General features: G+C 46.5%; 1 protein-coding gene across 1 annotated transcript in view; it reads left to right on the forward strand.

The window, feature by feature from the left end:
* HLCS (holocarboxylase synthetase) overlaps window positions 1-24251 on the forward strand; it is a 205010-nt gene that overhangs the window by 176283 nt on the left and 4476 nt on the right. Inside the window, exons 7-10 of the mRNA XM_082722771.1 lie at window positions 13972-14039; window positions 15462-15622; window positions 20537-20651; window positions 23138-23351. Of these exons, the coding sequence (XP_082578897.1) occupies window positions 13972-14039; window positions 15462-15622; window positions 20537-20651; window positions 23138-23351 (558 nt within the window). The remainder of the gene's footprint in view (window positions 1-13971; window positions 14040-15461; window positions 15623-20536; window positions 20652-23137; window positions 23352-24251) is intronic.

A 24251-nucleotide genomic window follows, 5' to 3' on the forward strand; every position in this document is an offset into this window, starting at 1 on the left:
GGATCATTAGCCAAAACTTTTTAATTCTTGCTGATAGGCAAGACTTCAGTAGAGAGAGCATGGCCACAAAGCAAATGAAGAAAAAAACTCAGATCCTCTTTAAGGAAGTAGATAATATGTTAAATCTGTTAAAGACAACACAGAAAATTACAGACCAGTATCACTTCTGAGCCTTGATATGGAAATAAAAAATATCCAGCACCACATTAAGAAAATAACATACCGTGATCAAATATTTTTTTCCAGGAGTTTGATATTGGAACAAACAAATTAATATATTTATAGCTATATCAGTTCTTTAATATGTTAATAGAGTGGAGGAGGAAAAACACATGGTTGTCTCCATAGATGCTGAAAAAGGATTTCATAAAATTCAACATCCTGTCTTGATAAATATATTCCCAAAATAAGAATTAATCGTTTTTTTCTTAATGTGATTGCATGTGTGTGTGAATACTAAAGATAGTGTCTTAGTGGAGGAACCCTAAAAACTAAGGGTTCCACTGAGGACAGAAACAAGGCAAGGAGGATAGTCAGTAGCTCTACTTCTACTTAGCATTGCACGTAAGGTATTGGCCAATCCAAACAGAGGCATAATTGAAAAGGAAGAAAAACTATCTCTATTTGCAGATGTTATAATAGTATGCCTGGAACACCTTAGAGAATCATTGGTTCTCTAACTCGAACACTAAAAGAATTCAATGAGAGAGCAAGATATAAAATTAATGTGTGGGAATCTATAGTCTTTGTATATACAAACAGTAACCAGCAAAAGATATTGTGGTATGCAATCACAATAGCAAGAGATAAGATAAAATACCTAATGAATGAACTTAACCAAAAAAATGTGTAAAATTTACATGAGATGATTTTGAAACATGTCTGAAATCCACAAAAGTAACCTGGAAAAAATGTAAGATGTTGCCTGCTGGTAGATAGGACAGTTTGAGATCACCAAAATATCAGTCCTCCCTAAGTTAATTCTTTTAAAAGATATTAATTATTTATTTGACAGAGAGAGACACAGCAAGAGAGGGAACACAAGTAGGGGAAGTGGGAGAGGGAGAAGCAGATTCCCTGCAACTGAGCAGAAAGCCTGATGTGGTTTTCGATCCCAGGACCCTGGGATCATGACCTGAGCCGAAGGCAGATACTCAACTGACTGAGCCACCCAGGTACCCCTTTCCCTAAGTTAATTTATACCTTTAATGCACTTATGCAAAAAATACCATTTTTAAAATCAATAAGCTAGGCAAGTGGATGCTAACATTTGTTTAGAAAAGTAAATATGCAATAAGTCAGGAAAACAATGAAAATAAAATGCCATGAGGTGTTACTAGCCTTGCTGGATCTTAAAACACACTATAAAGCTTCTATAATTAAAACAGCATGATATTGGCATGTGAATAAATGGAAAGACCAGGAGCACCTGGGTGGCTCAGTTGGTTGGGAGACTGCCGTTGGCTCAGGTCATGATTCGGGAGTCCTGGGATCGTGTACTACATCGGACTCCCTGCATGGCAGGGAGTCTGCTTCTCCCCCTGACCCTCCCTCTTCTCATGCTCTCTCTCTCTCTCTCAATTAAATAAATGGAGTCTTTAAAAAAAAAAAAAAGTAAAATAAATAAATTGAAGACCAGCAGAATGAAATAGAAAGTCTAGAAATGGAACCAAGTGCATAGAGAAATGTAGTATTCGATAACTGTGACATCTCAAATTTGTAGGCCAAAGGTAGACTTTTAAACAAATCATCCTAGACAATTTGACAGGGGGGAAGAGGACAAAATCAGACCCATCCTCTTCACCATACATAAAAATAAACCCCAAATCGATCAGGGATTTAAACTTAAAGTAAAATCCTATAAATACCAGAAACAAGTGGATGAGTTCCTATGGAACTTGGGTGTAGGCTCTAAAGAAACAAAAACAAGAGGCAGTAAAAGAGTGATACAGTCAGTTACATAAATATAAGAAAAAAATCAAACATTTTTGCATGGTAAAAAATAAAAAACACCATACACAAAATCAGAAGACAATAACCTGGGAGAAAATATTGGCAAGACGCCACAGATAAAGCCAGACCATTCCCTGATAGATAATGCCCATTTAAAAATGGGCAAAAGACATGAACAGGTAATTCACACATACTATATATAGAAATGGCTCTTACACATAGGAAAAGCTCACAGGTAAGAGAAATGCAAATTACAACTACACTGAACATCAGCTCACACGGCTAAAATGGAAAAGGTGTGACGTCATGCTGTACTGGTGAGGTGGTGGGGGCACAGGTGTGCCATCCGTGTGGTAGTTTCATTCGTAATGTAGGAACTCCCACAGCATCTCACAAAGCTACATACACATTCGCCTTCTGACTCTGCATCCCAGTCCTAGGAATTTACCCGAAGATCCACTTCAATAACACAAAAATATGTGAGAATGAAGGTATTCAGTCTGCTGTCTCTCGGAGATGACCTAAATGCCCATCTGTAAGATGGTTGTTGAATAAGCCGTGCTACGTGAACACAGGGGGACACTCCTCAGCTTTGGAAGAGAATGGGGAAGAGCTCTAAGATTTCACAGAGTGTTTTCAGGTCATAGTGAGTGGGAAAAAAACAAACAAACAAACCCCAAAAGACCAGGAGTATCTGCAGCATGGTAACTTTCTGCAAGGGAGAAAAGGAAATAGTGTGCACATATCCATTCATTTGTGTAGAAGGAAGGACCAGGAAGAATAAGTCAGAAACTAATGACATCAGTTGAATTGTTATTTACAGAAAGGAGTTGGAGGGAGAGTTCCCGGTATAGACGAGGTGACACTTCTCAGTAGGCTTTTCTGTGTAGTTCTGATTCTCAGAACCAAGAATAAGAAAGAAACAAGAAATTACAATAGGAAAAAAACAAGGATGGGAGGAGTGACCCTATAATGGGACACAGAAGTACAATGAAGCCTGGCCTTATTTTAGATGAATAAGGTAACCACACTAAAGTGAAAGACATGAAGAAGGAGCCCAAGGAATTTGTAAACACAGAGTTGGACCGTGTACCCTCAGGCTAGAGACAAAAAAGAACTGCGGATAAATACAAGGCTGGTTAGTGAGTTTGTTTTTCACAGTAGCATGGGGTCCGCAGTTCTGAAGCCACTCTCTGTGTATTACAGTGTTGAGCAAATAAGTAAAAATATCCGAGATAATGGGAGCCAGATTTCTCATTACTGGGGAAGGAAGTTACAAACATAGAAAGAGGGAGAATAGAATGGACCGTGTGGTGTTGAATTAGAATTTTCAATGGACTTCAGCGGTTTTTAAGGTGGATGGATGGATGGATGGATGGATGGACGGACGGATGGATGGATGGACGGATGGATGGTCGGATGGTCGGATGGATGGATGGATGGATGGATGGATGGATGGATGGACGGATGGATGGACGGACAGATGGACGGACGGATGGATGGATGGATGGATGGACGGACAGATGGACGGATGGATGGTCGGATGGTCGGATGGATGGATGGATGGATGGATGGACAGATGGACGGATGGACGGATGGATGGTCGGATGGTCGGATGGATGGATGGATGGATGGATGGATGGATGGATGGATGGACGGATGGATGGAGGGATGGACAGATGGATGGACGGACAGATGGACGGACGGATGGACGGATGGACGGATGGATGGACGGATGGATGGATGGGGTGGGAGGTGGGGTCAGAGGGAGGAAGGAAGGGAAAAAGGAAGTAAGGAAGGGAACATACTTTTTTGCTATTTCCTAGTATCCAGATCTGTTTTATAAATGTCATTATTATGCAGGGCGCCTGGGTGGCTCAGTCAGTTTAAGCATCTGACTCCTGATTTCAGCTCAGGTCATGATCTCAGGGTTGTGGGATGGGGCTCCACTTGGGCTCTGTGCTCAGTGTGAAGTCTGCTTGAGATTCTCTCTCTCCCTCTTGCATTCCCCACCCCTATCTCCAAATGAATACATAAATACATAAATATTATTTTTTTGCTAAAAGGAACCAGAGCTGTATGGAGAAAAGTCTGATTCCAAGGCTGGGACGGAGAAATTTGAAAGTGAGTCAGGAACCTCTTCTTATGCCAGAAAGTGAGGAACCACTGAAAGATGACAGGGACATGTCAACAGGATCCAGGCAGGGTCAAGGAGCTTCCACCTGCCAAATCTGGGGCAGTTTTGAGCATCAAAATAAATAATGACAGGAAAACATGTAATCTGTTAAATCAAATATGAATCCATAAATCCATTCTGACATAACTAAATAGATAAATAAGTGAGGGAGAAACAGGGTCTTCCTTACAGTAGCATCCCGCCCAGTAAACACAGAAGAACTCGTGAAATCAAATCATTATTTGGCAACCATGCAATAAATAATCTATTCAAGTGAGATTGGGCCCTGGATGCTAAAACTAGTAGGTTGCATGTTATGAAAAACAGGATATTGATCTCTCCACAAGTACTTGTTAATTACAATGGAAAAACAGTAACTTTGTGGTGGAAAACCTGGCACATACCACCTTAACCAGGTGGATCAGGATTAACTCACCAACACGGGACCCCGCATCTGGGAGGGCCTCCGGACATGATGCACCAGGAAGGATGCAGCCTCGCTTAGAGCTTTGTTCTTGCCCAAGATGCTGGCCTGAGTCCCATCAGGAGGAGATTCCAGATCGTCTAAATCAAGAGGCATTTTACAAAATCCCCGTGGGGTGCCTGGGTGGCTCAGTGGGTTAAAGTCTCTGCCTTCAGCTCAGGTCATGATCCCAGGGTCCTGGGATGGAGCCCCACATCGGGCTCTCTGCTCAGCAGGGAGCCTGCTTCCTCCTCTCTCTCTCTGCTTGCTTCTCTGCCTACTTGTGATCTCTGTCAAGTAAATGAATAAAATCTTAAAAACAAACGAAAAAACAAAATACCCGTAATGTCTAACACTCTTCCAAAAAGGTCTCAATCATGAAAGACAAAGACTAAAGAATGGAAGCCAGTCAAGGGAGGTGACAGCTAACCTCACCAAGTGATCTGGGTTTGATCCCAAACCAGAAGGAAGGTTGTGCTTTACCGTCCAGGGCATTGTTCGGGCAGTGGGTGAAATTTGGATACATTCTGTAGATGAGATCAGGATTTGGCAGACTGTGGTCCTCGGGCCGAATCTGGCCGGCTGCCCGACTTTGTACCACTTACAAGCTCAGAGTGGTTTTTACATTTTTAAATGATTGGGAACAAAATGTAAAGAATAAAATCTCTACGACATTCTAGGAAAGGCAGAACTGCAGAGACGATGAAGCCATCAGGAGTTGGGAGAAGGAAAAGGGGGAGGATGAATAGTTGATGAATAGTTGGGGTGCTGGGAACTGTTCCACGTAGGGGGTGTACGTTTGTCCAAACCTGTGAGGTTGTGCTGTACAAAGAGTGAACCTAATATTAAACCACGGCCCTGGGGCGCCTGGGTGGCTCAGTGGGTTAAGCTTCTGCCTTTGGCTCAGGTCATGATCTCGGGGTCCTGGGATCGAGCCCCGCATCGGGCTCCCTGCTCAGTGGCAGGAAGCCTGCTTCTCCCTCTTCCATTCTCCCTGCTTGTGTTTCCTCTCTCGCTGTGTCTCTCTCTGTCAAATAAATAAATAAAATCTTAAAAAAATTTTTTTTAATTAAGTCTGTTAATTTTTTAAAACATACTATGTTGTGACACATGAACAGTATATGAAATTTACATCTCTCTCTTTTTTTTTAAGGTTTTATTTATTTGACAGAGAGACACATAGCGAGAGAGGGAACACAAGCAGGGTGAGTGGGAGAGGGAGAAACAGGCTTCCCGCTGACCAGCGAGCCTGATGCGGGACTTGAGCCGAGGACCCCGGGATCATGACCTTCTCTGAAGGCAGACGCTTAATGATAGAGCCATCCTGGTGCCCCCAAATTTAAATTTCGGTGTCTAAAAAGTTTTGCTGAACACAGACACACTTACTTATTTATGTGTCGTCCGTGGCTGCTTTCTGTGCCTGGACTGTGGGACTGAACAGTTCCTACAGAAACCCAGTGGCTCGCAAAGATGAAACTGTTTACTGCCTGGCTTTTCATAGAATAGGTTTGCTGACCCCCAGATTAGATAATAGTGTTAGATCACAGTATGAAGTTCCCGATTTTGATCACTGTACTCTGATTACGTAGAATAAGCCCTTAATTTTTAGGAAAGACACACGGACATACAGAGGGATAAAGAGAGGTGATGGCTGCAACTCACATAGCTCAGGGCAGAAAAATGAGGGATGGACAGACAGATGGAGCAACCTGTGTGGTGAGGAGTGAATATTTGGGAAATCTGGGTGCCAACGGAGAGTCATGTAGGAATTCCTCATATGTTGAAAGTCTACCCAGTGCCTGCAGGAAAGCGGTTCCCAGATGTCGGCTCGCTACGTGCTCAAGAAGCACCAGCGTCTGTCTCCTGAGCTGGCAGCCCTGCCTCCCAGCAGAAGGCCCTCTCTTGGGGTAGACGTCTCGTGGCGATGTGGGGAGCCCCTCCACATCCAGCTGCAGGGGATGCACTCTGATTGGCCTGAGTGGTGGGTTGAGAAGATCCTGTAACTCAGTGGAGGGCTTAGCATATCGTCTTGGAGTTCCTGCGTTTGGTTGTACAGGGAAGGCTGGCGTCCAGGAGGGGAGGATCTAGGGTCGGGACCGCTGTTGGACACGGTCAAGGTCATAGCTGTCGGTGCTGTGACAGTCTCCAAATACATAGCCTCCTGTCCACCTGCAAATTCTGTAACTGTATCAGAGGTAGAAAGAGGTGATGCTCAGGTCCAATGTCGGGATAAGACATAGTGGTGTGTGTTCATCTGGATTGAATAATACTGACCAGCATCAATAAATGCTTGGTCTGCTAGACAGTTGCCCCGTTCTGAATGCTGGATCCATGCGAGCCATGAAATGATTTAGTAGTGGAGGTTCCATCATGCTGTGGGAGCGGGGGAACGTTAGCGGAAGACCCGGAGTGGTTGCCATGCTAGGAGATACGGGAATTAAACAGCATCTCGACCAGAGGGTCCAACGCACCGGCCTCCTTCAGCAGAGGTACCGGTGGGGCCTTTGCTTCTGGGGGGTCCCAGAGGGGGATCGTCCAAATTCCCATTTCGCCTACAGTTGAACAGCAAGAAAGGGGACAGCGAACAGGATGTAAAGTGTATTTATTTACAGTATTCCTAGAGTGGACTGCTAACAGGTTGTTAGAGCTTTAAATGTCAAAGCCAGAAGAAGATAAGGGAAGAATATGTTAACCAAACCACCGTATTTTGTGCCTCTGTGCGTCAGCCACCAAAATTAATGGCAAGTGATCACCTAAAGAAAGTGCTGTCTTTAAAAAAGTCAGCCCATTAGGAACGCCTGTGTGGCTCAGTCGTAGAGTGCATTCGGCTCAGGTCATGAACCCCTGGTCCCGGGATGGAGGCCCACCTTGGGCTACCTGCTCAGCAGGGAGCCTGCTTCCCTCTCCCTCTGCTACTCCCCCTACTTGTGATTTCTCTCTCTTTCAAATTAAAAAAACAAAAAACAAACAAACAAACAAAACCCACCTTATAAATAAATAAGTAAAATTCAGCCAAATAGCTAGTTCAGCCAACAGCTTATAGCTTCACTGAGGGGATTCAGAGACCCGAGAACTGAAAGGGAATATTTTCCAACCGCAATTACCAGTGTCAGTCTAAATGCTTTGTAGCCCCGTGTGCAGATGCCAGTGCATGTCTAGATAAGAATGGGGGTGTGTGTGCATTATTTCTAGCATTTTTGAAGTGTCCTAAAACACGCACACATTCCACTGCTCCCCCCTCTTCCTGACCACCGTCTTCTTTAAGCCCAGGAAAGAGTCACGGGAGGTCTTCTGACAGCAGGAAGTTCTAGGATCCACGCAATAAAGAGAAAGCTGTATGTTTAAGTACCCACCTAGTGCCAACCCCCCACCTGTATTCTGTTTCCTTCTTACGGAAACCAGAAGAAATGTTCCGTTTCCCGAGTGACCCGAGAGATTTAGAGAGGGGGGAGCCCCGTCCTCGATGTCAGTTTCGCCAACGCTGGGATTTGAATTTGAATCTTGATCTGATTCCCTGCGTGACTCTGCTCTGCTGGGGTGTTTGCGAAGTTCCTGGGGAACCAGTCCTTTCCTGCCAGGATTCCCCTCCTACTCCCCCAACGTCTCCAGGTCCCTGGGTGGCACTGTGCTTCCTTGGGACTGTCAACCCCAGCTTTGCACCCACACGCCTCGCTGCCCGTTCAGAAGTCACTGCGGCATCCAGAGCCCTCCACGCTCCTCGCTCCGTTTCCCGCGGTGTTACAGAAGCCGCTGTGCTTTTTTCCCTAAAAACAGTGCTGAACAGTCTTACATTGAAGGCAGCTTTAAAATTAAAAAAAAAAACAAAAAAAAACCGATTGCATGGATAGAATCCGACTTTTTAAAAACAAAAATATCTTTGAAATTTTAGCTTTTTAACTTTAAAAAAAGTACTGCCTGAATATGATGGTTGGCGTTTGCCATGTCATGTATTTTTTAAAAATTTCTGAAATGAGGTCTAGCGCTGTTTCCTTTGAACTACGTAGGTGTCAGTGGGGTTATGAATAGCGGGATTTATCTTCCAAGAAAGTCTTTAAAAATTAAAAATCAGAAATAGGGACTTATAAACGTCTCACTTTCTGGGTTCTCCTCCTGCCTCATCCCTACGCCCTTAACTGGGTTCTTTTTCACAGAAAGCATGGCGGGTGGGGGGTGCTGTCTGACAGTGTGTCTTTGTGAACACCGAGAATAAAGGAGATGCCAGAGCTGAAACTCCCAGGGGGAAAGATATCAAAGAAAAGACACAGCCTGTGCGTCAGAACACGAGCTGATGAAGCTCCTCCATGGCCCAAGGATGCCGGCGGCCTCGGGCCCGCCGCCTCCCCAGCCGGGAGGCCGCCTGTGCAGGGACAGTGAGCAGACTCAGCCTGTCAGCAGTGCTCGGGCTCGGGCTCGGGCTCCCCAGGGAGGGGGAGTGAGGGGCAGGCACCAGTGAACGTGCACCGTGTGCTTTTCGGGGGGCGGACGGGGGGGTCCATGCAGCGAGCCTGGCAAAAACCCAGTGGGTGGGCTGCCCTTGCATCGCAAAACTGCGGTCTCTCCAAAGAGATGAGCTTGTTCAACCAGGAAGCGGGCGGGTGTGTGCTTGACCCACTTAGAGCAAAGCTGAGTTTAAACACATCTTTTTTAAAATAATGTTTTTCCTGGTTGTAAAATGAATGCACCCCGAGTGTAGAAATACTAGGAAACCCAGAAAAGGATAAAGAAGAAAATAAAAGCCGCTTGAAATCTTCCCATCCAGAGATGACAGGGGACAACGTGAAGAAGAAATTGAAATCGCGATGTGCTGGTTCCACGTCCACCTTCTGGGGATGCTGCCGTGTGTCCTGTGTGCTTCTAGAAATGCACATGGGAAGAAACAGCTTACATAAGTGGGACCAAACATGCTACTTCCAAGCGTTCGTCTTTATTGTCCGTGTGATGAGAATGTCCGGAACCGGACCTCATATACAGCATCATTTTCATAGCTCCACAGTGAGGAATTGCGCCAATCATCAGAAACCAAGTTTGTAAAACGTAGCTGTGTATTTGTTTAAAAGAGGAGAAAGTTTAGAAGATAATACACTTTTAGTGAGAAGGGGGACTTATTTTCTGCTTTGTACTTTTCTGTTGTTGGTGGTTGTTTTTGTTTTGTTTTCCAAATAATTACACTCCTCAAAATAACCAGAGCTAATACTGTGTTGTATTTTTTTTTTATTTTATTTATTTTCAAGAGAGTGAGAGCACAAGCAGGGGGAGAGGGAGAAGCAGGCTCCCTGCTAAGCATAGGGCTCGATCCCAGGACCCCTGGATCATGACATCAAGACCTGAGGCGAAAGCAGATGCCTAACCCACTGACCCACCCAGGCGCCCCTTGTGCTGTATTTCTTAGCAACTCAAAAAAGTATATTTTGAGACATCATTAGATCCATGCTGTGAATAGGGTTTTGCCTTCTGATTAAATCACCTTTCGGCGTCCAATGGGCTTCTTGCCTGTATCACTGATGGCGAGTGGATAGTGTTCATGTGACGATGCTATGAGGTTTTCATGTTGTTCCAGCTTTTCCCGTTGTGAGGCTGTGATGAACAGTTGTGCCCCTGAGTTATTTTGTTTCCCTGTCTGAATACTGCTCAGGATGCATTTCTGGAAAGATGGTCACTGGGTCAGAAGGTGTAAAATTTTTAAGGCTTTGGTTGCAAGTAAATGAACAGATTGGTTTTAAGAATTTCTACTCCTTAATACTATCAAATACACTTTTGCTCATAATAAAATGGGTGTTATAGATAACTCTTACTGTCTTATTTAATTGAATTTTTTAAAAATATTTTATTTATTTATTTGAGAGAGAGAGAGAGATCACAAGTAGGCAGAGAGGAAGGCAGAGAGAGGGGGAAGCAGGCTCCCCGCAGAGCAGAGAGCCCGATTCGGGGGTGGATCCCAGGACCCTGAGATCATGACCTGAGCTGAAGGCAGAGGCTTAACCCACTGAGTCACCCAGGCACCCCTGTCTTATTTAATTTGAAAGCAGATCTTTTAGTTCTTTTCTTAGAAATATTTATGAAGAATTAATTACTAATAATATCTCTAAACATTAAATACCATGCTTTTCTTGGCCAGAATTTTTTGGAATAATTTTTAAGGATAACCAATCATCTTAAAGAAATTTTTTTTTTTAATCTTAAAGGAATTTTAAAATAAAAAATCATCGGGGCACCTCTTTGCCTACTTGTGATCTCTCTCTGTCAAATAAATAAATAAAATCTTATAAAAATTAAATAAAATATAAACATATAAAAATAAAAAAATCATCATAATAAGGCCTAATAAATAATAAATGAAGCTTAAATAAATCTCTCTCCCTCCCTTTTCTCTGAGTTTTATGTAGCTGGAATAGAAGTATATGTCGTTTTGTATATTTAGGTTTTTTAATTTAGCAGAGTGTTGCAAGCCTTTCTTCCCACATGCTCCTCATAACTATCTTTTTTTAAAATTTTTTATATAACTATCATTTTTAATGACTGTGAATTATTCGGTTGACCTCACCTACCACAACGTACTCAGTGTTTCCCTGTTGAACATTTAAGTTATTCCCACATTTTTACGTCCGTAGCACTGTGGGGAATGTGGACTGTTTCCTTGGGTTCGAATTCCCCCCAGTGGATCGCCTGGGTCTGAGTTTAAATTGTTCCTTCAGAATCTTCACACACATTCCTACTGGCCTGTCCTCTAGCTTCGTCTTAATTCTTGAAGCTTTATTCCAGCCACCTGGTGAAATGGAGCGTGTTCCCGTTGGCAGGGCACCCACTAGCTGCTGTGAAGTCCTCGGGAACCAAAGTGGTCACATTGGCAAAGTGACAGAGCCCTTTTCCCGCATGCCCCGTTGGCAAACTCGGGGGAGCGCACTGATCGCCGGTCTCCGAAACCTCTCATTCCACATCCTTCGCAAACCAGAAAAGAAACTCCACAGCAGCAGGGACCCGATTGCTGTGTCCCTTCTTTCTTTTTCTTTTCTTTTTTCTTTTTTCCTTTTTCTGTTTCCTTTTGTGAGAACATCCGCAGGCCGGGGTGGGAAGGCATACCTGGGGTCTCCTTTCTGCTAAAGCAAACTCCAGCGACTTCATTTTCAGAAATGCAAAATTCGTGAAGTTCATAAATGCCTCTTTGTTGACCGTGAGCCGTGTGGTTTGGGCCCTGGAGTTATCTCAGATAGCGCAAATCAATCTGGCGGCCTCCAGTTGTCTCAAACTGAGCTTACCTCCCTCCCCCGCTGTCCCCTCCCTGCAGAAATTTCCTCTTGGCCTTCAGCTGCACAAACTCCGTCTTCTCATCAATATGCCCTGTTAACTGCTGCCAAACCTCCGGCCGTTGACTGCATATGTTCCCTTAATCATTTCTCTTTGTTCTAGAAGTCTGTGTTTGGTTTCTAAACCACCCCCCCCACCACCCCCTCGCCTCATTCCGCCATCACCATCCCTGGCTGGGCACACGACTGTCTACGTGTTTATTTAAAGAACATCCTAGATGGCCTGCCATTGAGAGCGCTTTTGCAATCTGCTCACAACGTGCTAAGTCATCCCCCACACGCTCCCCTAGAAAAGTGCATGAGCGGCACCCCCCGCAGCCTTCGGAGCCCAGGTGAAGGAGGGGTTTAAGGAGCTTTCTGGAAAGCATGAGATTCCAAGAAGACAGTGTTACGTCCCCGCACAGACAAAGATTCCTTTTCTGTTTTCCGCTGGTCCAGCCCAAGAAAAGGACGCTTTATTCTTGGAGCTCAACCGTGTAGAAGAACGGCCGGTGTCAGTGGCTTATTCATGGGGTCCAAGAGAGAGACTTCTGGAGCTGTGCTTCTTGCACGAGGAAAGTGGGCTTGGCACGCGTAGGCAGGCGGCCTGCTTGCTGGGAATGCCCTGTGCCCGTGGCACCGGCCGTCCCCGCCCGACATGGCCCACCCAGCTCCTCTTAGCAAGCGAGGGGGTCTTCTGGGCTCCCTGTGACCACGGTCTGCACACGCCGGTGCCGAGCTCTGCCGGCTGGCAGTGTGCAGGGAGGCACTGTGTTGTTGTTCCCTGCTTGTAAGTGTGCTTCTCCTCTTACCCCTTGTAGACCCCCCCACCCCCTACCCTGAGCCCTGAGAGCAGCGGAAGAACCACCAGATCAGGGTTCAGGGCGCTTTCTCCTCCGCTCGGGGAGTGCTGTAGAACTCTGGAAACTTATTGGGAGCTTCCTACAAATACCTTCTCTCTGTCTCTCTCTCCTCCCTCCCCCAAAAGTATTTCAGAGAGTCCCCAGCACCTGCACAGACAGTGGACCAACCTGATTTTTGCTTGTTTCATAAATCCTACCACGAACCATGCCCGCTCAGGACCTGGTCAGCACCTTCTGGGAATGCACAGGAAAGCCTTCCCAACGCAGACTTAAAATATGTAGAAAGTAGCTGAAAGGAAATTCTCGGTGTGAGGGATTCCCCCCCCGCACCCCCCACACTTTCCTTTTCTGGGGGAAAAAAAAAAAAAGGTTAATGTTGACTCATTTGGTGGAGATACAAGGCACTTTCCTACCTATCCCCAAAGGGAAGTTTGCATTCTTTTAAATGAAACCATTTTAAAAGCAGAACTCAAGCCTGAAATGATCCAAGGTTCTCGGACTTCTCAGAAGGTGTAGATTTATTTACTATAGTTAAAACATAATTAGTTCTCAAGGGATAGTGTATCTTTTAAACGGCTTTATTGCCACCATATTGGCTTTCTGAATAATCAGAAACTTCTGTTATGATTATGTTCTAGTGTTCGGACAGAAACACACCGTAAGTAGAAACAAATGTCAGGAACTGCTAGTTGTCACTTGGAGAAGGGACACCACATCAGGGGGGAAAGAAAGAACGTCTCAATAGGATATTCCAAAGAAATAGAATCGAACAATGTCTTTTTTTTTTCTTTTTCTTTTTAGGATTTTATTTATTTATTTGGCAGAGAGACACATGAGAGAGGGAACAGAAGCAGGGGGAGTGGGAGGGGGGAAGCAGGCTTCCTGTTGAGCAAGGAACCCGATGTGGGGTTCGATCCCAGGACCCTGGGATCATGACCTGAGCCAAAGGCAGCGGCTTAAGGACTGAGCCACCCAGGTGCCCCCAGTCAAAAACATCTTAAATGAACTAACAGCTCAGGCGGGCACCCCCAACCCCACTCTTTTTTGATTCAAGGGTGTTTTCTTAGTCTCTTCTCCTTTGTTATCAGAGGCTGGGAATGGGGTCAGTAGTCCTTGAGACCCGGAAAATGGCCCTTTTTCTTCCCCACGCACCCCTGCAGATGAGTGCAAACAGGGTCTGTAAGCTCCGCGGTCGTGTCCCTGTTCTGGCTGACCAGTCTTTCCCACCGTTTGCAGGTTGATGTTTGAGATCCCGCAGGAAATGGGGTTAATAGCCATCGCAGTCCGCCAAACGCAGGGCAAAGGTCAGTCATCTTTTGTCATTGTTTCTGTTGTTCTGTTTTCTAAAATCTGCGCCTCTCGTGGCCAGATTGCTGATTGGGAGGGTGAGCTGATCATGGAGAAGACTCAGGCCGGGAGTGCTTGTTTTCAGACCCCCGAAAATGGAGGGAGAGGGAGGGAAACTGATCAGAAGGCTGAGTCTTGGTACAATTAAAGCTTTCTCTTGAACCGGGATGGTTATTAATCGCGGGACATTCGCTGGGGATGCTTTTAACATTCCGTCACCTACATCTTGTAAATTCTTTCAGACACATTGTAAGCATTGCAAGTGTGTGAATCGTTACTGTGTTACAGAGACATTTATTTGCCCGAAGGTTCTCTGGGAGGTGCCTTCTGGGTCCCTGTTGAGTGTCCCGTGGAGAGCCCATTCGTCTGCCAGCCCCCACCCCAGCTGCACGGCAAAGTCCATGACCAGTGGTCAGTGCCCCTTCACTAAGCTGCCCGCAGCTTCCGCCACCTGCTGACCCTCGGAAACGAGAGCCCGCATCCTCCCAGAATCCACCCGGGGTCCAACCACAAGCAGACTCTGTGCTCGGGGGCCACTTGGCCCCCCTGCCCCCGCCCCCGTGGTGCCAGGCCAACCCAAACGTGCTTTTAACTCTCAGAGGCTCTTATGCCTTTCTCAGAAGGAGGAACGAAATAAGAAATTCACTGTTTCCCACTTCTTTCCTTTGAACACGTCTTTTGGACATAACTCAAAGAGAAAATTCATTTTATCCAAAGCTGGGGTGGCGTAGGGCGGCTCAATATGGTGGTTAAAAAAAAGAATGTAAAAGAACTTCCTCTCATTTTGAGCATTTTCTTTTCTTCTATTTTTGGAAAAATAACTCTGAGAGTTAATAATTACTTTCTAAAGTCTGCTTCCTTTCTTCCTCCCCGTATAACAGTGAGATATAACTCACAGACCATACAGTTCCCCCAATTAAAGTATACAATTCTGAGGTCTTTAGTATTTTCACAGGGTCGTGGGACCATCACCACAATACGGGTCACTTCTAAACGGTGGTGTCCAGGACCTCTCCTGGACCAGGACAGACCCGGCCCGGTTTCCCTGCTGTCTCTGTTTTTGCCGGCATTACCAGATGGTGACAATTAAGCGCACAGTCATGTTCAGACCCTGTAGGACTTTGAATCATCAAAGTGTAAATGATCTGCTCACTGAGGCAGAACACTCCACGACTTACCAGAAACCGTTCAGCAACACAGCACCAGACTTTAAAACGCTTCTCTGTTCTGGAGTCAGCCCCAGAAACTCCAAGCATCTTCATCAGTGTGGGCCGATCACACGTGGGGCTCTGAGTCTGGGGCCCGTTTTCGGGCACGGTGCATGGGACTGTCCACGGGGCGAGGTGGCCACTTTCCTGATGGGGACCTCTGTGTTCCAGGGCGGGGAGCAAACGCTTGGCTGAGCCCCTTGGGGTGTGCCCTGTCCACCCTGCTCATCTCCATCCCGCTGAGATCCCAGCTGGGACAGAGGATCCCATTCGTCCAGCATCTGATGTCCCTGGCCGTGGTGGAGGCGGTGAGGTCCATCCCTGAGTACCAGGTATGTGAGATCCGCCCACCCTGCAAACCCACCCTGGGTGCAGATCTCAGTTGGGGTTGGTGTGTGGGTGTGTCCAGATGACCCTGCGTGTAGAGTTGCAGGCGGCTCTTGGCCAAGCTGGCAGCAGAGTCCTCGCTCCTGGAGTTTTAAAAGCACAGTCAGCTCTTACAGTGGCTCCAGGTTCACCAGGATGGGTTTATTTCCCAGAATTCCCTTTGTGTGCTACTGTCAGGTTGCTCAAGCATCTTAGCGCAAGCCTCTTTTTTCCCCCTCCTTTAACTGAAGCACATCAGACTGCCATCCACACTGTTGTGTCTTCTGGTGAAAAGGCTTATCGTGTGGAGCTCAACAGCCTTCTCAGTCCCTCTCTTCATTTAGCACCGTCTGTGCTCAGCAGAACAGCTCTTGTCTATGGCTACCCAGGTTCAACATGTGGGTTCATTTGGGGTGTCTGCTCCCCACCGTAGGGACAGAGGTGCCTGCTTCATCATTGCCATCGATGCTTCTGCATCAATTAGGAAGGAGACAAGGAAGAGGGTGATTAATGTAGTTTTCTTAGACGAATTTCATGTGAATATCATATCAAAAGGAGGTTCCTCCCCAGCCTCCCTCCCACCTACATTTCTTGCATCAGGCTGAACACAATTATAGTATTAATTCCTGAAGCAAGAGGCTAAGATCATTACTTTCAAAGGGGCCTGACCTCGTGTTAACAGGGAAGCTGTCCTCCCATCCGACGTGGTCCGTGGCCTCATGGTCACCGTGTGTAGGACTAGGGTGTGTGTTTCCCAGATCACGCGGAGTCCCTGGTGCGCGCGCTGGAATGTGACGTTTATAGCAGGGTTCAGCATCCTTGTGCTCTATGTCAGGAGGGCCTGGGCTTCGCCAGCTGTCACACACCTTCACAGGTCAGCCTCATAGAAGGCAGTTGAGAAGATAAAGCTCTGTCATGGGGCACGTATTTTTAATCCTAGCAGCATGTTCCTTAGTCTTAGGAAAATAATTTAAAATTTACATCAGGTTGCCTGGGTGGCTTAGTTGGTTGAACGTCTGCCTTGGGCTCAGGTCATGGGATCGAGTCCCACATCAGACTTCCTGCTCAGCGGGAAGCCTGCTTCTCTGCCTGCCATTCCCCCTTCTTGTGCTCGCTCACTCTCTCTGATCAGTAAATAAATAAAATCTTTTTTAAAAATTTGAAGTTTACATTAAGTGCCCTCCTTAATGCCCATCACCCAATTACCCCATTCCTCCATCCACTCCCCTCCAGCAACCCTCAAGCGCTGAGTGTTATATGCAACTGATGAATCACTAATTCTACTCCTGAAGCTAAGAGTATACTATATGTTAACTAAATTGAATTTGAATAAGTTTTTTAAAAAAGAACAATGCTAAGAAAAATATGCAAAAAAATTTATTAATTTCATGTATCATAAAGCATTATATTCTAAAAAGAAGAATATTAAGAAAAGCATGCAAAAAACAATATTAATCATTTCATGCAAACTATTATAAAGCATTATTATCTTCTTTAAAAAAGTAAAATTATGGGAGGAGGTGGGGAAGAGGTAACTGGGTGATGGACATTAAGGAGGGCATGTGGTATAATGAGCACTGGGGGTTCAATAAAACTGATGAATCACTGAACTCTACTTCTGAAACTAATAATATACACTATGTTAATTAATTGAATTTAAATTTTAAAAAGGAAATGAAAAAAATGGCAGGAAACAAGAAAAAAATATATAAATAAAATTTAAAATTTCAGTGAGTCTGTTTAGCTTTTCCTGGCTTTGATCATGACCTTGTAGCCTCACATGTTCACTGAGCGAGCATTCTCTGAGCGCCTCCTGGGCCGGGAGGCTGTGCCAGGCACTGTGGGCAGCGAGATGGGAGGTGGGAAGCTTGCCCTCTGGGAAGGGGGGTGGCGGGGGGGGCGTTATGCCTCCTCCTGCTCCTTGAGGAGCTCCCACCCAGGTTCCTGTCCTGTTTCTGCATTTGTGCAGCTCAATCTCACCTGTGTGGTGGACTTTGGTTTGGGATTGGGTTTATTCTGGTTTTATTTTACTTTCAGTTTTACTGAGATAGAATTAACAAACTCTACCGAGTAAATTTGAGGTGTACAGCCTAATGACTTGGCATACATATATTGGGGACTAATTACTGCATCAAGTCACCCAAAAAGCATTTTCTCCCCTTGCAATGAGAACTTTTAGCATTCACTTTCTTAGTATTTTCTAAAATGTTTTATTTAAATTCAATTTAATGCACAAATATTGTATTATTAGTTTCCGGGGTAGAATGTAGTGACTCATCAGTTGCCTACAACACCCCGTGCTCATTCCGTCACGTGCCCCCCTTAATGCCCATCCCCCAGTTACCCCATCCCCAGCCTCCCCTCCCCCTCAGTGTTGCTTTTGGACAGAGCCGTCTGGCCGACACAGTACAGCTCCAGGATGGTTGGAATAGGCCCCAGTTGCATAGAGTTTGCCTTTCTTACGTCCTTGGCCAGATGTCCCTGTCAGCACACAGATTGTGACCGTCTCCCTGGACCAGAGCTGGTGTCCCGGGAACGCCTGCTGTTCCTTCCAGAATCCGAGTGGCGTTGCCTGCTGTCTGTCCCGCAGTTCCTTCTGTCCGCGAGGTCCCCGCCAGGTGCCTGGAGCCCTGCACCCCCACATTCCTGCTTCTGCTCCTCGCCGCCCCTGCAAGTTCTGTTTGCCCTGGAGGCCCAGCTCCGGTGCCATTACCAGAAACCTCTGGCTACAAACTCCTTCCTCTGAGTAACCTTTGGGCATTTTGCAGTTCTGAGCTGCTTTTACGGTGTCTCGCATGGATCGCTCGGAAGCAGAGTGATTCGTGTCCCTGTGCCATCTCCTGTAAAGTAACCAGCGATTTGAACGCAGGATTCGTTTTCTGCCTGTTCCAAAGGGCCTAACACAGTGCTATATGCCTGGAGGCCCGCTGCAGCTGTTCGAATAAATGATTGAGATAGTGAGACAGAAGCATGCAGCCTTTCTCTGTGTCTTGAAATAGAGGGCATTGTTTACGTGCATGAGAACCCACGATTCCATAAGCTGCAGCTTTAACTAACTAGGTCTGAAAATGTGAAATAAAATAGAAGGGCAAGAGAGGACAGAGAAAGGGACCTGGGAGAGTGACCAGAAACGCCTCCTGTATTGCCCCGCGTCCCCTGGGACAAGGTGGCAGCAGGCACCCCCACTGAGATCCCTGTTCAACCACAGAAAAAACCACCAAACTCCCTGCCGGTTACAGGTCCTGGTGCACACCCTCCGCTTACTTACACTTTTTCTGCTTTCTTCTCCCACCTAGAGCGCTCTGCTAAGGCAGACGAGCTTCTGAAGAACAGAAACGCATTCTGTCTGGCCACCATGCAAAGAAGGCTTTGTTAGAGGGAAAGAAAGGAATTTCTTGGTTGCAGCAGGTTACATAGCTAGTGTTAAGCACCTGGCGGGGGTGGGCGGGGGTATCAGAAAGCCCTGGGTTCAAATCTCAGCTCTGCCGCTTCTGAGTGTAACCTCAGGCCAGCCAGGCCAGTCTCTCCCCGCTTCAGTGTCTTCCTTGTTAAATAGAAGTGAAACTAGTACCGCCACGTGGGTTTGGGGTAAGTAACCTACAGACCAGTGCTGAGGTGGGGCTCAGTGCCGGGCAGGCCCTCAGGGAAGGAAGAGCCAGCATTGTGGGATCGGAGACCACCTGATATTCTGCAGTCTTTTGGTTTATTCCGCGGAGTGTTTTTCTTCCAGATTTTCTTCTTTTCCCTACACATGGCCCTACCTGGCTCCCAACCCCAGGCCCTGGAGGCCCGGCAGCTCTGGCATCCACTGGGTCTCACCCAGTCAGTCTCTGTGTCCCTGCTTAAGATTTGCAGCAGGAGGTGGAGGTTGGGGGGGGGCCCAGCTCAAGGCAGTGTCCGCCCTTGGACCATTCCACTGTGACCATGACTGGAAGGCCCAGGCCGGACTGCCCAGGTTTGCTTCTAGACAGAGGTAGCGAGCCTCAGAACAAATCCATTCTGTTACCTGTTGGCTGTAGGCAGTTGGTTGAGGCCTTTGGTGATAACCTGGTGAACCAGGTTCTTTCTCTGTATCTCTCTCGGATTCTACTTGAGACATTTCTACCCACCCTTGGTGACAGTGGTTAACTTGGGACATCTTTCTCTCTTGAGCGTGAGCTCCTTAAGGAAAAAGAACCTTGCGCGTATTTCGGTCTTTCTGCACCCTGCCCCCCGCACACAGCAGGCACTCCGCGGGGGTGGCTGTTGACATGGGGACCCCTTGAAGACATTGCAGGTTCGGTTCCAAATCACCACAATAGAGTTTTGGTCTCCTGAGGCATATAAAAGTCACATTTACCCCACACCGTGGTCTATTAAGTGTGTAATAGCATTCTGTCCAAAAAACAGTGTACTTACATACCTTGATTAAAAGATACGTTATGGCCCCAAAATGGTCACCATCATCGGAACCTTCAGCCAGTCATCACTGCAGACCACAGATCACCATACAAAGGCTGCAAAGTTTGAAATGTGAGAACTACCAAAACGAGACACAGAGACCCAAGGGGAGCAAATACCATTGGGTAAATGGCACCACTAGGCTTCCTGGGCTCAGGGTTGCCACCGACCTGGGATAATGGAGAGTGCGGGGCTGTGGCGAGAATGCCAGATTTATTATGCCAGGTGTCATCTGTAGGTCTCTCTCCTGGCCCCAAGGTGGTCCTTGACCACTGGATTGTCCCAAAAAAGGGACTGGCCATCAGAACAAGAGGCAAGGATGAGATCCTATGTTCCATAAGATTCCAGAGTCTCCTACTCATCTTCCTTTTAGCTGGATGACTGCTCCCGGCCCCTTTGTGTCCCGTGATGGCTTGATTAACGTGCACATTTCCCTTTAGGATATCAACCTACGCGTGAAATGGCCCAATGATATTTATTACAGTGACCTCATGAAGCTTGGTGGAGTTCTGGTTAACTCGACGCTTTTGGGAGAAACATTTTATATACTCATTGGTGAGTTGTGAAAGCCTTTCGTCCACATTTTTCAATGAAGAAAAACAAAAATAAAAATGGTTTCTACATGACTACCTTGAGGGGAGTGGATTATCATATGGGATTACTTTTTCTTTTGACTCTTGAGTTACGGAGCACAATATGTATGCAAAACAGGCCAGATTGGTTGAAAGCCCCGTCCAGAGGTTTAGCGTTCCTGTCTCTGGCCATGGAAACCACCAAATCGGTACCACATCAAATAGGCTTTTTCCTGCACCTCTCCACACGCCGGCTTCTTGTCGAATTAGAAGTGGTGAAAATAAACATTTAACATGCCATTTTGTAATAAGAAAAGAAAGCTATCTTCAAGGACGGGGCTGCTGGTGCTTTTTGCATTCTCAATTGAACCTTCCCCAGCCGTGAAAAAGTTGTGTGGGTTTTTGGACTTTTTTGGTTTTTTGTTATTTGACCTTCAGAAGATGCTCCAGGCTGGTCAAGGTCAGACCGAAGGTCAGGTGCAGAATCCCGTTTCCCCTCAGCACATCCACATCAGGCAAGAAGGATGCAGACACAGTTTCAGAAGTTCTTGGGCTCCTGCCCCTCTGACTCTCAGCTTCTCCCTAATGTCCGGGAGAACTTACTGTTCAGAAATGAGTAATGGGCAGGAAAACGTGTGATGATGTGTCTTTGGGAAGTACCAGCCAGAAAGTGCAAAGCTGGTTTCCAGCTCTGCCACCAACTGGCAATGTTATCCTGGGCCAGCTGCTTCAGTCTCCAGCTCTGGGTCCCATTTTTTTTTTTTTTTTTTTTTTTTTTTGATCTGGGTCCCATTTTTAAATGCATTCACTAGGCTAGATGCAAATGTTCCAGAGCCAGCGCCCAGAGATATCAGGGAGGTCTGGGGATGGCTTCTGTCAGTGTCGGGGAAAGGAAACATGGTCCTGTAGGGGGGAATTCATGGTTTTTATTTCAATTCTTAAGGCCATGGGATGGGGGACAGGAGGAAAGAGTCATTCCCCCGGAGGGGTGCCCTCTTGTCCTTGGAAAGACATGGCCCGAGCTGGCAGTAGTCAGTGCGGCTGTTTTCCCCAGGACTCTGAATTTTCTGAACAGAAGGGAGGTTTTTCAGCACCATATGCACTTAATTGAATGCCTTACGTGCCCGTACTGTGTGTTGTTGGAGAACAAATGAAGAATTGCCGATTCTTTCCTGTTGCCAGAGTTACTTATTCTCTTTTTCCAGATGTAATTTACATTACTTTATATTTTAATAGCCAGCATATTTAAGCCCCCCGCCCCCCGCAAACTGAGGCCAATCAGTCCTTCCCTTCACACTGAAAATGGCCCAGAACATCTTCTGAAGAATACTGTTCTCCACCGTTCTTGTAAATGTCATCATTCTGTCGGAGGCAAGGATTTAGGGAATTTTTGTCTCAGAGGCACTGAAAACAAGAGCGTCTCACTGCTTAGTTCCTGCAATATTTCATTTCTTATGGAAGACCTCTTTGAGGTTGATTGAGGGCCCTGTTGAAAACCGAGGTTCGGCTTCTCAAAGACTCCCACTCTCCTGGAGAGGATGGCGGTATTAAGTATCAGCAGAGACAAGCCCATTCAGACCCACTGCTGGTGACTCCCTTTCCTGAGCTCTGGGTTAGGAGTCCTATGAAAGAGCCACTGAACATGGGTTGGCCCCCTGCCAGCAGCGTAACCCTAGCACCAAAGACTTCCAAGGATCACGCAGGAAAGGATGTGTTCTAGGGTTATGCCATAACCAAGGTTTGAAATCTCTGAATCCAGAGTTTATGCCTTAAGACCTGAGGGAGATTCTGTATTTTCAGGCATGTGTTTTGTTATTCAAGTCGGAAAAGAAATGGGACGTTTTACTTTCTCTTGGGCTCGGTGCAGAGCCACAGTTCTTGGCGAGACCCCAGGAAGCACTGTTTCAGAGGCCATTCCAAGGAGCTTTGCCCCGTTCAGAGCTTCTGTGTAACTGAATCGAATCTGGCTGGGTTCCCCCCGCCACACACACCAAACCGATCTGCAGCAAGGTTGGGGTGGATGAAGATAATCCTTGGACAAGGATACTAAAGGAACAATGAAAAGGAAGATGGTCCCAAAGACACAAGTCATTCATTTATTTTTTAAAGATTTATTCATTCATTGGAGAGAGCGAGAGTAGGACGCAGGGCATGGGGCACAGGGAGGAGGAGAAAGAACGTTAAGCAGACACTGCGTTGAACGGGGAGCCCCACGTGGGGCTCAATCTCATGACTCTGAGATCACGACCTGAGCTAAAACTGAGAGTTGGGCATTCAACCAGCAGCACCCCCCGCCCCCGGTGCCCCAATAAGTCATTCTTTAAGTGGCCAGAGATGGTAAATTTGAAATAAGGGAAAGGAAGCAGAGAGGCAGTTATAAAGGCTGGAACTTCTTCCAGGGGGTTGAGAGGAACGTGCGACGACCTCCGTACGTTGAGCTGCTCATGTTTTTCTACTTTTTTTGCGCAGGCTGCGGATTTAACGTGAGTAACAGCAACCCCACCATCTGCATCAATGATCTCATCACAGAATACAATAAGCAACACAACGCAGAGCTGAAGCCCTTAAGAACCGACAGTCTCATCGCCAGAACTGTGACTGTGCTGGAGAAACTGATCGACACCTTTCAGGACAAAGGGCCCAATGGCGTCCTTCCCCTTTATTATAAGTATTGGATACACAGGTCAGTGCTGGCCCATCTTCCTTTTAAAATGTCTTCATTAAGTGACTTGTTCAGTATCCTAAAACAGGAAATTAAACACAGATCTAGGTAATTTTTTAAAAAGATTTATTTATTTTGGAGAGAGAGCACGCGCAAGCAGGGGGAGGCACAGAGGGAAAGGGAGAGTCTCAGGCAGACTCTGCACCAAGCTTGGAGCTCAGCACGGGGCTCCATCCCACAACCCTGCCATCACGACCTGAGCTGACACCAAGAGTTGGACGCTTAACCGACCGCACCCTTCAGGTACCCCTAGATAATTTTTTTTAAAGATTTTATTTATATACTTGACAGAGATCACAAGTAGGCAGAGAGGTAGGCAGAGAGAGAGGAGGAAGCAGGCTCCCTGCTGAGCAGAGAGCCCAATGCGAGCCTCGATCCAAGGACCCGAGATCATGACCTGAGCCGAAGGCAGAGGCTTTAACCCACTGAGATACCCAGGCACCCCTAGATAATTATTTTTTACCTTTCTGATGGAGAAAACTGGCATCTACCATGTTAAGCCAGTTACCATCAGCAATACCAGGGGTGAGGGGGTCGGGGGGTGGAGGACTGACATCCCGTGCCTGCTGGTGGGATGCTCTGGGCAAAACACAGCCTCACCTGAGAGTTTTCCAGCATGTTTAAGTGGAGCCTAACGTGAGGAAACAAACACTTGTTAAATTCTAGAACATTGTTAAAAAAAAAAAATTCTAGAACATTCTAGATAACAACCATTTTCAAAGTGAGATCCCCCAGGGGGATGGGAGCACCTTCACCTGGGAACTTGTTAGAAACGGACCGTCCTAAATCAGAAACTCTGAGGCTGGCTGAACATTCACGTTTTAACACGTGCTCGGGGGGTTGGCGGGCACTTGGAGCCTG

The sequence above is a fragment of the Mustela nivalis genome, assembly GCF_964662115.1.
Source record: "Mustela nivalis genome assembly, chromosome: 1".
Classification (NCBI taxonomy): domain Eukaryota; kingdom Metazoa; phylum Chordata; class Mammalia; order Carnivora; family Mustelidae; genus Mustela; species Mustela nivalis.